General features: G+C 40.0%; 1 protein-coding gene across 2 annotated transcripts; it reads right to left on the bottom strand.

Annotated features, from left to right (window-relative positions):
* Positions 1 to 182: 182 nt before the first annotated feature.
* Positions 183 to 6,707, bottom strand: LOC124273517 (tumor necrosis factor receptor superfamily member 5-like). 2 transcript variants are annotated; one of them, XM_046708799.1, is made up of 8 exons: positions 6,461 to 6,707; positions 5,307 to 5,667; positions 4,486 to 4,647; positions 3,552 to 3,741; positions 2,935 to 3,065; positions 2,519 to 2,602; positions 1,708 to 1,974; positions 183 to 1,452 (listed from the first exon to the last, which is right to left on the bottom strand). In XM_046708799.1, exons 1-7 carry the CDS (start codon positions 6,545 to 6,547, stop codon positions 1,709 to 1,711), a joined length of 1,281 nt encoding a protein of 426 aa, XP_046564755.1. In that variant the 5' UTR covers positions 6,548 to 6,707; the 3' UTR covers positions 183 to 1,452; position 1,708. The 2 variants fall into 2 exon arrangements, with proteins under 2 accessions (XP_046564755.1, XP_046564754.1); XM_046708798.1 differs by having other exon boundaries at positions 183 to 1,974.
* Positions 6,708 to 15,261: the final 8,554 nt, after the last annotated feature.

Genomic DNA, 15,261 nt, shown 5'->3' with positions numbered 1-15,261 from the left:
GCTTGTCGTAAGAGGCGACTAAGATGACTAAGACCAATTTGAAGAAACAATTCTCTTTAAATGTTTGTACATGCAAAACAGAATGATACATTCCTCTAGCAAATAATTCCGAACGCACACATATGTCTGTCTTCAAGTTGTGTATGTGGGTGTATATATTAACATATAAAGCCATTGAGAAGTGTGTTTCAAATTGTTTATTTTTACAACGAATGTAGATCAGTGTAAAATAACACTCAGATCTCACTAACGGGAGTGTGAGATTATGTATGAAGACATTGTAAAAGTGTACAAAGAAAGGCGGAGTATCGTTCAGGCGGACAAGCTGTCTTCCCCCTAAAGACACAGAAATAAACATACACAATACTTGTGGACATAAATAATTGTGGCTCTAATATATGTACACCAACAGTAGCTAGCCTTAAAGCCTGTTTCCACATTAACGGGATTCGAACTTATAAGGGTTTGCGTGTAATCCACATCGATACATACGTGACTAGAACATTCTAAAGTTACCACTTAATACCCATAAATGACGCCGTGGGAACAATATACAAAAATAGTAAAAACATTTCAGAAACAGATACCTCCCGCATTTTTGTAAATATATGAGTAAAATAACACAGACTAGGTAATACCGGATTAAATCCTGTCGGAATTATAACATGATACATATTTGCACATGTCCAGATTCTGAGAACAAAGAATTATGTGGAGACCTAGGTATTCCAATGGTGAACTTTGAAGTCAGGTCAGTGTCAACATATCTTATTATGATATACTATTGGTTATCCTTGAGGATACGCTGAGATCCAGGTATTCCAATGGTGAAGTTACGTCAGTTTCAACATATGTCATTGAAATATACTGTTGGTTATCCTTGAGGATATGGGTCAGCTGAGCATGGCCAGTGATACCCAATGTTAAACATTCCGGCTGACACAGCTACACATTCCATTAAGGCACAGATGATCACTGTAACAAGTTCTTCTTGTAATTAGCACAAGTCACAGTTTGTTATCCTTGAGGATATGGGTCAGCTGAGCATGGTCAGTGATACCCAATGTTAAACATTCCGGCTGACACAGCTACACATTCCATTAAGGCACAGATGATCACTGTAACAAGTTCTTCTTGTAATTAGCACAAGTCACAGTTTGTTATCCTTGAGGATATGGGTCAGCTGAGCATGGTCAGTGATACCCAATGTTAAACATTCCGGCTGACACAGCTACACATTCCATTAAGGCACAGATGATCACTGTAACAAGTTCTTCTTGTAATTAGCACAAGTCACAGTTTGTTATCCTTGAGGATATGGGTCAGCAAATCCAGGTAACCATTCTGGCTTCAGAAAGCTACACATTACATCACAGCACAGAACCGATATTCACATGACCATTGGTACCCGGGTAAACAATCTGTCTTTGAAACAGATACATATTCCATTACAGCATAACAGTCACATGGCCAATGTACAAGGTCCTTCCAGGTATTAACACAGGTTACAGGTTTAGTATCACAGAATTACATCTATCTGAACGAAGCATAGCTTGCATAATGAGTACTTGTTCCATGAAAACCATTTTGAAACATCTGTAAATTAAATTCCAGCACAGTGGTAATTTCTTGAGGAATACCCAGACCACTGGTTCCACACATTGGAACCTTGCACGTTGTCTTTTTTGTTCATAGTACTTCCGGAACGTCAAACGATATCATTTGGAATATTTCGCTGTTTTTGTTTTTTGGCCAGGTCACAACACAAGTCCCAAATATCCTTGTATAGTTTACCATCTTGCTCAAAGACTTGTTCTATAGTATCCAGTATGCTATCAACCTTAACATACTCGTCTGTATTCCCCTGGGACCACTCTTGCAGAGCCTTGTGGATCTGTTCCATAACAATTCCCTGTTCTTCTTTCTCAATTTGTTCACATCGACTGTTCACACAAGCTGTATAATCGGCATCCCCTACACAGTGAGACAAACACAATGTATTTCAAGCCATGACTACCGTATATAATGTATTAGGCGACATGACAATGTGTAGGTCATACAGGATAATCCTTAAAGAAGCACAATATTCAAAGTTGGCCATCACAACAAATGGGAATTGTGTTTCAGAACCTACCATTATTAGTATGATGTTCTTAGAAGCGTTTAGGAGCTGGACGAACATGAATACATGACCCTTCATCAGGTGAACGAGGGAGCACGAATTAGCTTAGTGAATGAAGGAGCAAGGATTAGCTCTGAAACGTCGTATAAAGAATAAAAAGAAGTTGTTATCCATAAAACGTGTCATGTATTCATTATTAGTATGAATAACCAGATACAATTAAACAATGGTCCTACTTGGTTGAGACGATTTCTTATTTTGAGACATGGCTTTACTGCGAAACGCAAATGGTAATGACCCGTTAATTGTATCCTGTATAGGAATATTGAAATATTAGTTTACTGTATCACTCTTTCAAAAATTGGTTATTTGTGAGACAGGGCTGTTGATACATACCTGGAAGGTGCCGCATGAACCGTTTCCAGTCTGTGAGTCTTCTGCAGAGTAAGTCGAATACCGGTCGTGTCCACATGTCTGGATCTGCAAAGGTAAAATGAGACAATGCTATCTCTCCGAAAGGTGATGCAATGGTCACATAATATTCATCTGAGTACTGAATAGAACACAAGTTTGTAAAATAGTCTGGGATAGTTACAATATCCACTATTTCTCTGGGACGCGCCTTCCATAATCATTGTTGAATGACCTAGGCTGTATTGAATTCCACATGGTATAACAAAAGCAATTACCAAATATTTTCAAATAGGGATAAGCAATAATAATGTTCGTAGCTTATATACCAATATGTAAAATTTATCCCTTATACACACGCGGGAACTCTTCACTAAGAAAAGAGTTAAGTTTTGACGTACCATTTAGATCTGGGAAGGATGAAACAGGCCTGGCACTGACAGCGCTGCTGTCGCTGAAAGTTCTCTGTTTCTTCTTCAGAGGTTGAGTTGAACATGTGGAGTCGGATCTGTCAATTAAGGGGGCGGAGATTCTGAAAAATACATCCAAAATATTTGTCGATATCCACAGTTATACGCTGATACATAATACCACACATAGACATGGAAACAAGTCATCACATTTTCTTTTGTCAATGGAAAGTGAGTAAATTGATGTAGCGGTCAAGGACACTCAACGGTCGTACAGCTCCATCTTCAGTGAGTTTAGTTTTACGCCGCTTTTAGCAATAACATCACGGCTGGGGACACAGAAATGGGCGTCACACAATGTACCCATGTGGGGAATCGAGCCCGGGTCTTCGGCGAGACGAGCAAACGCTTTAACCACTAATCTACCCCATCACACTAGCTCCATCATGACCGGGAGAGGTTGATGGAAAAGCTTGTAACATCACAGTAATGATAAACCCATGATTTAGGCAAATTGTGTTAATTGGCTGCTACCGGTAGCGTGTGTGAGTGCGTGGGTGCGTGCGTGCGTGCGTGTGTGAGATCCTAACAGCGAGGTTTATCATTACCTTCTTTCGTTCAGCTCAATGCTGTAGATGTCCTTAACACCTTTTTGTCTAACGACATAGCAGACTACTAGAAATGCAGCTACGACGAGGAACATCAGAACAACGGGGACAGCCACGACTGCAACGTTTACATTGCCATCCTTCTTGTGAGTCGGTATTTCTGTGATCTCTGTAACTAAATCGCTACTATCTGAAAAAAAGGAAAAATAACTATATTTTGCATAAATTACTGCTAACACTTAATCCCCACATGTAGTATGATTTTGTCATCATACATGGGAGGTAGGGGGGGTCATCAATTTTGTACACATGTTCTAGGGGGGTCATTAATTTTGTACATGACATGCAGGGGGGAGTCACTTACTTTGTACATAAATGTTAGGGGGGTCAGTCACATTGTACATGCTTCTGCATAAACATCATTATCACCCCCCACCCTCCCTAGTCATAACTTATGAACGGTCCCTTAGTCGCAACGTTTTCAAATAAGAGCACTCTTTAACAAATAAGACATGTACAACCGAGTAGTAGGTGTACAGATACAATGATAGATTTCATGAATGCATACAGGCGTGTTATCATTAGTAAAGGGGAAGTAGATAGCCTATATGTTAAATAGTTCGATCGCCATGTAGTGCACTATATTTGAAGCATTTATTGTGTCCACTGTTGGGATATTGCTAGAGTGAGTGAGTTTGGTTTTACGCCACTTTTAGCAATATTCCAGCAATATCACGGCGGGGGATACTAGAAATGAGCTTCACAGATTGTGCACATATGGGGAATCGAACCCGGACCTTTGTCGTGACGAGCGAACGCTTTCACCACTAGGCTACCCCATCGCCCCGGGATATTGCTAGAAGCGGCTTAAACCAATATTACTGTTTTTGAGTTTGTAGGTCTGTCGATATATATCGTGTGTGTCAGTTCTTACCATTTGTGGGATGATGTTGACATGTGGCATCAGAGGTTGCATTGCAGGGCGTGACCAGCGTTGTGTTCTCCCCAATACATGAGCTGCACGTCCAGCATTGTCCATCCTTGGAGAACTGGCCATCTGGACAATAGCCACACTCAATATCTGAAGTTGATGTTCCTGGAACGGGAAAGGAGAGAAATGTTGATCACCGTTATCATTACACACTCTCTCTCTCTCTCACACACACACACACACACTGACAGAGAAAGACAGACAGACATACACACATACACAGATACATACAGACAGACACACACACCTACCTACCTACATACATACATACCTACCTACCTACCTACCTACATATATTACCTACATACATACATACATACATACATACATACATACATACATACATACATACATACATACATACATACATACATACATACATACAATACATACAATACATACATACATACATACATACATACATACACACATACACAGATACATACAGACAGACACACACACCTACCTACCTACATACATACATACCTACCTACCTACCTACCTACATATATTACATACATACATACATACATGCATACATACATACATACATACATACATACATACATACATACATACATACATACATACATACATACATACATACATACATACATACATACAATACATACAATACATACATACATACATGTAAGACAGATAGATCACATTACATTATATTTCGAAAGCACTGATGCTTTAAATTAAACGTTATTGTTATGCTTTGATTATAAAGTGGTTTTAGTGAAAATGCAACTTCTTACCACTTTTTATGATAACTTTTCCTTGGGTGCAGGAACTATGTTTTTTACAAGTTTTTGTATCCGAGAACACGTCAGCCACGTGTAAATAATATCCTTGTTTACATTGACACTTCAAATCCTGGATGGATGTACAATTCTGTACCACCTCCATGTTGTTGTCATGAAGACAGAAGGTGTGGCAAGGGGAACACCTGGTGGCCTGGCTGTAGTGAGACTGGAAGGTGTCGACAGGGCATGGATTACACAGAGAATATGTGAAGTCCTCAGTGCAGTGTCTGTCCAGGTAGGTTCCAGGTTGGCACTTGAAACAGGTTAATCTATTATGGGTGTAGGTTCCTAAGTTGGGGTTGTCCCGCATAATCTGTAATCACAAGCATGAACCAATATTACATAGACTGTCCAGTTTGAATAAGTGTGAGTGTGTATGGTATCTGTAACTGTTATTTTGTATTTGTAAGATAACCTGTGAATTATAACAAGCTGTATTTGCGGAGAGAGAGAGAGAGAGAGGGGCAGCAGAAAGAGAGAAAGACAAAGGTATAAATAAATAGAGAGAGAGGGGGGCAGCAGAAAGAGAGAAAGACAAAGGTATAAATAAATAGAGAGGGGGGCAGCAGAAAGAGAGAGACAAAGGTATATAAAAATAGAGAGAGAGAGAGAGCAGCAGAAAGAGAGAAAGACAAAGGTATATATATCTATATATATATATATATATAGAGAGAGAGAGAGAGAGAGAGAGAGGCAGCAGAAAGAGAGAAAGACAAAGGTATATATAAATAGAGAGAGGGGGGCAGCAGAAAGAGAGAGACAAAGGTATATATAGAGAGAGAGAGAGGGCAGCAGAAAGACAGACAAAGGTATATATATATATATAGAGAGAGAGAGAGAGAGAGAGAGAGAGAGAGAGAGAGAGAGTCATATGTCCAGAACACATTCTACTTGAATTAAGGTCTAGCATTAAGGTCTCACAGAGTCTACATAGGAAACTATTGGACACTCTTGCCTCGGGAAGCGGATACGTTTGTCTTTATAATATGGACCGTTGTCTCTTGGTGTGGTATAGCTATGTGATCTGACCCCGCAATATTAGGAATTAACTATTACGTATATCATTATGAATTGTTAATTAAATGATTACAAATTAACGTACTTACCGCGGCTTCAGATGTAGTCGACAAAGTCATCATTACACAGAGGGCGGCAAGTAAGCTCATACCAGTGCGAAGATATGTCAACGTCATTGTCGCGCTATGTCCCGATGGCAATAAAATAGGTAATATATGATGGAATATCCTTAAAGAATCACAAGCCTTGACACAAGTTGTAATCACAGAGACGTCATGTATGTTAGTAATGAATCACAAAATCACAGTGAATATTCAGTCATTCACAGAAATAAATGGGCTGTTATGGCAACCACACCCACTGTTAGTTGATGGCGCTGTTATATATCATACTCTATTCTCGTGTGTCTTCAAGGATCTGTCTTCAATGATAAATACATGTTACTTTCACCAAGTTGTTGTCTTCAATGACCGAGAGCCGACTGTTAATACAGGCAAGCGTTCACGTTTCATGTACAAAGAGCTCAAATCTTTCCCGTCTGTGTCATACCTTCGCCTCAGTAGTGTTTGAGGTAAGCGATATCAAGATGTCTCATTGTTATCTAGCTCGAATTACAATGTCAACAGCCATTCACAAGCAATGTGGTGAGTCACGTAACGTTACCTTTGCACCCTTCACATGTCGAACCTTCTAGATCACACGACTGTTTACCTGGTTGGTGTGTACTGTGCAATCTTAATTTCTAAGGTTATCTATACAAGTGTTTCTTTCACCGTCAGTCGGTGTTTCGCATGCTTTCAGAATTCGAGGACGGCTAATCGTCTATGCAATATTGTCCCAGATATATTTTGTATATACGTATTAGGCAAACAGGAGAGGTTACATGGCACGTCTCATTGGTGGATATAACGGGACATGATATAATGCTCTGTATACCCTGAGCTCACCAGAGACCAGTGAATGTCCCGGTTAGAATGAACCTTCAGTAACCCATGCTTGTCGTAAGAGGCGACTAACGGGATCGGGTGGTCAGGCTCGCTGACTTGGTTGACACATGTCATCGGTTCGCAATTGCACAGGTCGATGCTCATGCTGTTGATCACTGGATTGTCTGGTCCAGACTTGATATTTACAGACCGCGGCCATATAGCTGGAATATTGCTGAGTGCGGAGTAAAAACGGAACTCACTCACTCACTCTCTGAGCACACCAGAAACCTGTCATTGTAGGTTCGAATCCCGTTTCGGCCCGATTATGTCAGTAGGTGTGCCACCACCATACCCATCCTCTGGGTGCAATTAAACTCGTCAACACCTGACACACTCCGGGTTTTCTCAACATTAACGGGCTAATATAACTGGAACACTGACTGTTCAAGCGGCCATAAACACAACTTACTCACTAACTCTCTACTAGGTATTACACAGACTGGTCGGCTCGGAGTCACTATATGGTGTTTAATTCTGGTATCTTACAAAAGGTGGTGTCACAGTGGGTTAGCGCTATCAGTTCATGAGCCTAGATTTGTCTAAGACGTAACAGTACCGTGTTTAAGGGCAGTATTCAGCAATTAGAAAAGTCTTGCGTTACAAATAGGAGCATTACAATGAATTGTTAACTACCTGGGTGCCGTTGTATATAGCGATCGTAGCGCTAAGGTGACCGGACTGCGCCACCTGGTGGTTATACGGGTCGGACGTGTATTTGTAGTGCTCCGTGAAATTGCTTGAAAAGTGCCCTAAACGTAAGTCTGGACTTGTAATTTCACTCCAAAAACGTGTACAAGTGTATGCAAGTACGATGGGATGTGATAACGAAACATTTCGAGCCAGAACTGGATGCTTTTTAAGCGTATTTATGGCCTTCATGTCGGTGAGAGCGAGACAAGCTGCCATCCGAGTTCACGGGCTGCACGTGCCAGCGGGACTTAGACTCTATCTTCATATGATCCTGCTCTTGTCGTTGCTACTCGTCATTTCCAACGACATTGAGTCAAACCCAGGACCACGAAGACGAACAACTATTGAGGGAGAGGTTTGTGATTCCGAAACGCTAAAAGAAATTAGGGATATGAGACGAGAGACACAGAAAAATTTTGAAAAACTTTTCGGTCAAATAAAAAAAATAGAACAGGATGTGGTTACACTAACAGAAGAAAATGAGGAACTGAAAACAACTGTGAAACGTTTAACAAATAAAATTGACCATCTGGACAATAACTCAAGACAGAACAACATAATACTGTACAACATCAAAGAGACATCTGGAGAATCTAACGATGACGTTACAAATAAAGTTCTCGATGTTAAAATGAGTATCACAGAGAATTTGACCGTGTCATTCGCCTTCCATCGAAGTCACGTGGTGCCAGACCGGTGCTAGTTACCTGCCTAAACTTCCGACACAGGACAAGGATTTTACAGTCAGCCAAACTTCTTAAAGGACACGGTATCTCCATTTCACAGGATTTCACTGAAAAAGTACGGTCTACCAGGCAAAAACTCAAAGGATTCATGACCGAGGCCAGGAACGAAGGTAAATTCTCTACTCTTAAAGGTGATAAAATCCAAATTGAAAACAAACTTTATCGACTGAACGACACTGAAGATGAATTAGTTCTGTTAAAAACATTTCCTCTTCGATCTCCTAATACTGACTCTAATAAATAGGGGCGTGGTCAAGGGCCCACGTGCAGTAACTAAGTCCTGGACTGCTGTTCTGTGGAATGTAGAAGGTCTAAAGAAGAAAATTTGCCGGGAACATATCATCAACTTTCTGAAAAAATTCACCTTTATATCTCGTGGAGACGTGGTCAGATGAAAGTGAGGAGTTATTGTTTCAAGGATATACAGTGTTTGGGAAGTGTAGACAAAAACATGCCAGCGCCATTAGAAATTCGGGTTGGAATAACTGTATTAATCGCCGACACTGTCTCAGAATTTGTGTCATTAATCTCGACGGAAAGTAACAACATACTATGGTTACGTGTGCGTGTACCAGTTTATCATTTTTCCATATTTATGGGTGTTGTTTACTATTCTCCTGCAAGGTCCAGTGCACATGCTGATGAAGCTATTTTTACTCTTTTGGAAGATGATGTAAATAAATTCAGATCAAATGAACCTGATTGTAGAATTATAATTCAAGGTGATTTGAATGCACGCACTGGGAATGGATGTTACAAAGATTATATTGTTAATGATGACCCGAGGTATCTCCCGATTGATGATGACATAGATTATATAACCGACGACGCCATCGAACCACGTGCATCACGTGACACTGTGATCAACAAACGTGGCTATGCCCTATTGAACTTCTGCAAAACATTGGACCTGAGAATATGTAATGGCCGTCTATTTCATGATAAAGGTAAACGTAACATAACATGTTTTGCCAATAATGGACAAAGTGTTGTTGACTATATTGCTTTTGTTCGGACAATGCTTTTGAACTTTTGATGATTTTAAAGTGTCCGATGAAGTTAGTCGACTCATCTGCCAATAACATTTTCGTTTTCATTGACACTGAATAATAATGAACGTTTCCACAATCTTTCATCTAAAACTAGATATCGATGGAACAGTGACTGTTTACTAGAATACCTGCACAACTGGGATGTATTACCACCCGATGTTATAAACCAGTTTCATTCCTTTATTGATAACGGTGATGTTCAAGAGGCCTCGTTACTTTTTAATACGGTTATGCAATCATGTGCCAGTTTCTGTAAATCTTGTGTATTGTCGACAAATAATGTTCCAAAGGGAGACAGCTGGTATGACGGTGAATGCAAGAGTGCACGTGATACCGCTCGGCGCCTTCTGCGTGCTTTTCAAGCAAGTAACTGTAAATCTGATAGACAACGTTATGTTGAGTCTGTGTCACACTATAAACAGTTGTGTGCTGTGAAACTGTCTTCATCATGTTCAGATTACACACATAAACTTAGTAACGCACTCTCTACTAAAAACAGTAAATTATTCTGGAGAACTGTGAAATCGAAATCATCATTTGTAAACAATAATATTACACCATTTGACTGGATGAATCATTTCAAGAATGTTTTTCAGTCTTCCTATTGTTCAGCCGATGAAGAACACTTCTATATTTCTGTCAATCATTGATTCAATCAGTGATAGACTTATTGATTCATCTGTGGACAATGACTATTTGGATAAAGAAATATCCTACCAAGAAATAATTAATGCTATTCATGAAATGCATAATGGAAAAGCACCAGGACTCAGTGGCATTCCAATTGAATTTTTTAAAAATGCACCTCATCATTGTATTGATTTATTGAAATCTCTTTTCAATAGCATTTTGTCTACAGGTATTTATCCATCTCAGTGGACGTATGGAGTTATAATTCCTTTGTATAAGAAAGGTAAAACTGATTGCCCTGGGAATTATAGACCTATTACACTGCTTGAAGTAACTGGTAAAATATTTTGTAAAATTATCAACAACAGGTTAAACTCTTGGGCTGAAAGGGAAGAATTCTTCGTTGACGAACAAGCTGGGTTCAGGTATGGTTTCCAAACACATGATAATATATTCATTCTTAATGCTATAATTGATAAATATCTTTCACTTTACAAAGGTCGCCTCTATTGTGCATTTATTGACTTGAAGGCCGCTTTTGACTCAGTCGATAGGTGTGGTCTCCTTTACAAACTGTGGCTTGGCAACGTGAAAGGTAATACCTACAGGCTATTGAAAAATATGTACCAAAATGTTAAAGCTTGTGTGTCGATGAGAGATGGTTACACACCGTTTTTTGATTGTTTATCAGGAGTTCGTCAGGGATGCCAGTTATCTCCCTTTCTCTTTTCCTTCTTTGTCAACGATATTGTTGATTGTCTATCTGCTGATGGTCAGAGGGGTATCAATCTAGACTTAGTTGAGCTGTTCATCCTATTGTTTGCTGATGATATTGCGCTTTTTGACTTTACAGTTATAGGTCTGCAAAAGAGGCTAGACAAGCTAGTTTCGTATTGTAACAAGTGGAAATTGAAAATAAATCTTGATAAAAGTAAAGTTATTGTATTCAGGAAGGCCGGTCGACTAAGACATTATGAAAAGTTCCATTTGAATGGACAGTTGCTTGAAATTGTCGCATCATATAAATACTTGGGTGTTCACTTCTCTTCCTCTGGATCATGGTATATTACACAGAAAACTTTGGCTGACCAAGCATGGAAGGTGTTGAATATTTTCAAATCATCGGTTAAGAATTTTTATAATCTACCAATTAATGTTTTGCTCCACATATTTGATGTCAAGGTTCTGCCATTGTTACTATACGGAAGTGAAGTCTGGGGTTTCCACCCGTCGCCATCTGTTTTGAATGTACACGATAGGTTCTGTAAACAGGTTTTGGGTCTCTCAAGATACACGCCAAATATTGCAGCGCGTGCTGAGATTGGTCGTCATTCATTAAAGGTAAATCAGTACATTAAGATTGTTAAATATTGGGTTCGACTCCTGTCTCAAGTTGAGAATGCAATCTTAAATAAGGTATATGAGTATCAGTATTGTCTTGCTGAAAAAGGTATAGATTGTTGGGCTTTTAAGGTGAAATCTCTTTTGTACAGTTATGGTTTTGGCAATGTGTGGGCCAGTCAAAGTGTTCGAAATATCTCTACCTTCATATCATTATTTAAGCAAAGATGTATTGATATAGATAACCAGTTGTGGTCATCTCGTATTATACTTGTTTCGAAATTGGATTTTTATCGCAGGCTCAAAGAAGGTATATCTTTCGAGTTCTATATCGATAGTGTTAGTGTAAAACAGTTTCGAATCTTCTTAAGTAGATTTCGTTGCTCAAACCACAATTTGATGATAGAGTACGGTAGACATTTAGGTCTTAAAAGGGAGGATCGCCTGTGCCCGCTTTGTATCATACCTAACATAGAAAATGAATATCACTTTTGCCTGGAATGCCCTTTTTATGGGAAATTAAGAAATGATATCCTCCCTAAATATAATCATATATATCCATCTGAAGTGAAATTAGCCCAGTTGTTTACATCAAAGAATACTTATACTATAAATTGTCTTGCAAAATATCTATTTTTTGCCATGAAAAAACGAAATAAATTTATTTCAGCCTCCGTACCCACAAATGTATAATTGTGCAGCTCTCATGATGTTGTACGGTGCTCAAATAATTGTATATTCTGTACACCTGATGTATAATGGGCCTGTGGCCCCTTTACTGAATAAAACTCTCTCTCTCTCTCTCTCTCTCTCTCTCTCTCTCTCTCTCTCTCTCTCTCTCTCTCTCTCTCTCTCTCTCTCTCTCTCTCTCTCTCTCTCTCTCTCTCTCTCTCTCTCTCTCTCTCTCTCTCTCTCTCTCTCTCTCTCTCTCTTTGGTGATTATTCTTGGATATTGCACATCGCCAAAACGCAGCAATTGAATTGCCCGTTTGGTGCGGTTGCAGAAGTTTTTCATGAAAATCATGATGCGCATTTTGTCACTGACACATAGGGGTATAAAAATGCCCTCAAATCAGTTTGAAATCGCTCCCGACAAACGCCAACCAAGAATACCAAGGTTAACGACGCAACAGAGGGAACAAGCCATCGGCCGTCTTGAAGCTGGACAGAGTGTTGCAGATGTTGCCAATGCATTCCATGTGCACATAACGACCATCTACCGTCTTCAGGAACGTTTTGCTGCTACACTGACCACTGCTGTCCGCAAACGTCCTGGACGTCCGAGAGTCACAACACCACGGTAGGATCGACACATTCAACGTTCCCACATCGGGGATCGATTCTTATCTGCCAACGAGACTGCCCGACAGACTATTGGACGTCACAACCGAGCAATAAGCGGAGATACACTTCGGCGCAGACTCAGAGCACTCCACCTCCGTTGTCGTCGTCCAGCTCGACGTCCTATCCTCACACCGAGACATCGTCAGAATCGTCTGCAGTGGGCTACGTTGCATCGAAACTGGCGTCATCAACTGTGGAGACTGGTATTGTTCTCTGATGAAAGTCGGTTTTGCATTTCTCATGCCGACAGACGAGTTCGAATATGGCGAAGACGAGGTAAACGCTTTGCTGACGAATGTGTAATGGAAGTTGATGCATGGGGAGGTCCGAGCGTTATGGTATGGGCAGCGATTGGCCTGAATCAGAGATTAGGGCAATTATTTTCCAGAATATCGGGGAAATAGGGTCGCTGCCCAACGTTATATCGACCAGATCCTCCGACCCCAGGTTGTGCCATTTCTCATCCGACACCAGCAAAACATTTTCCAGCAAGATAATGCCAGGCCCCACGTTGGAGTCACTCAGGTATTTTTCCCGCAGCACAATATCCGACTGCTGTCAGACCCGATTTAAACCCTATCGAACATTTTTGGGACGAGCTGCAGAAACGACTGAATGAAGTCCGACAACTGCAGCAGAACTCCAGGCAGCCATCATCCGGACATGTGCGGCAATCCCTAGGGCCTTTATCAACCATCTGATTCACTCCATGTTCAGGCGGTGCACAGCTGTAGCGAATGCATGAGGTGGACATACGCGCTACTGACTTGTTGGGTCAATTTCGATGTTGTCTTCAATGCAAAGTAAACCAACAATGTTTCCATGCATTGACTGACATGTCCCAATCATCATGCAATAAGTGTTGATTGTTATTATGTACCTGTTTTTATGCATTATCTGTCAAAAGTAAAGTTTTTATAAATCTGGATTTTGACTTGCGTTTCTTTTGCGGTCCAGTATATTTAGAGACAATGTGATTTAAAGTATAGGATATACCGTGAACACTTGTATCACCGTTGAATGAAACAACAGAATAAAGTGTTGCTTATTTCAGTATTCATGTGTAACGCACACATATACTATTTCCGACAATGGATTCGTAGGGAAAATAACGACAATCATGGGAGCCTTTATCTACATCCTGGTTGAAACAGAACCGTGGTATCCAGGGGGGAGGTATCCCGTAGAACGACAGAAGGTACGTTTTTACTTCTTGAAACAGAATAGAACCAATTGTACTGACACAGCTGTAATACTGCTGAAAAAAATATATTCTTATGATAGAGTCACAATTGTACACTCGACTCTGCTTTCAGCAGAGTCTTCGTATGAATGTGGAAAGGGTTTTGTCGCTTGTATTAATCAACTTCGTACATTACTTTTTCACATGACAACCGTACAATAATTCATTATTTGTTATATTCATGATCCATAGGGTATATGGTACCAAATGTAGGGAGGTGAGATAATTGAATGAAAAAGCCAAAATACTGACACTATAAGTTGTATGCTTCTCTCGAGGGTAATACGGTCTGATGTAAGCCTTTTCGTAGCAGTGTAGCCGGTAGGCGAGGAATGACACTGTACAAAGTGGCGTACATCAGACCATATTACCCGAGGGAGCAGCATACAACGTATTTATCTTACCGCCATGTTAAATGTACAAAATATAATTTTTATTTTATTTGGAAGATCGCTACCGACTATATGACATGTAAATAAAATGGCGTCTGACTCTGAACTGGATTTTTAAAATCAGTGAAACATATTCTGACACTCTTGAAACTTATGTTGACTGTGCAAAGGATTCAATGTAAAAAATAGTTTTTAAAAAGTAGTGAAAGTCGGAGAAATAAATGTCTACACAATGAACTCAAAACAGCTAATCGAACGGTTTTCGAACTCCGGACACTTTATGCGTTATATTATGATGTCATACGATTGTTAGCGATACAGCTTCTCGGTGGAGAGTTTGGTGGTCACCGTAGCAGCGGGTAATATTTTTCCAGTTGTCACCCACCTAGGAGTGTTGACACGGAAACTTGTTAAAGCGTCATTGAGCAATGAAATTAAAGTATTTTACATGAAGGTAAGATAA

The sequence above is a fragment of the Haliotis rubra genome, unplaced genomic scaffold (genome assembly GCF_003918875.1).
Source record: "Haliotis rubra isolate DU_JTF1 unplaced genomic scaffold, ASM391887v1 Scf181, whole genome shotgun sequence".
Lineage (NCBI taxonomy): Eukaryota > Metazoa > Mollusca > Gastropoda > Lepetellida > Haliotidae > Haliotis > Haliotis rubra.
Note: the sequence above shows the minus strand (reverse complement) of the source record. Positions and strands in the feature narration are given on the sequence as shown.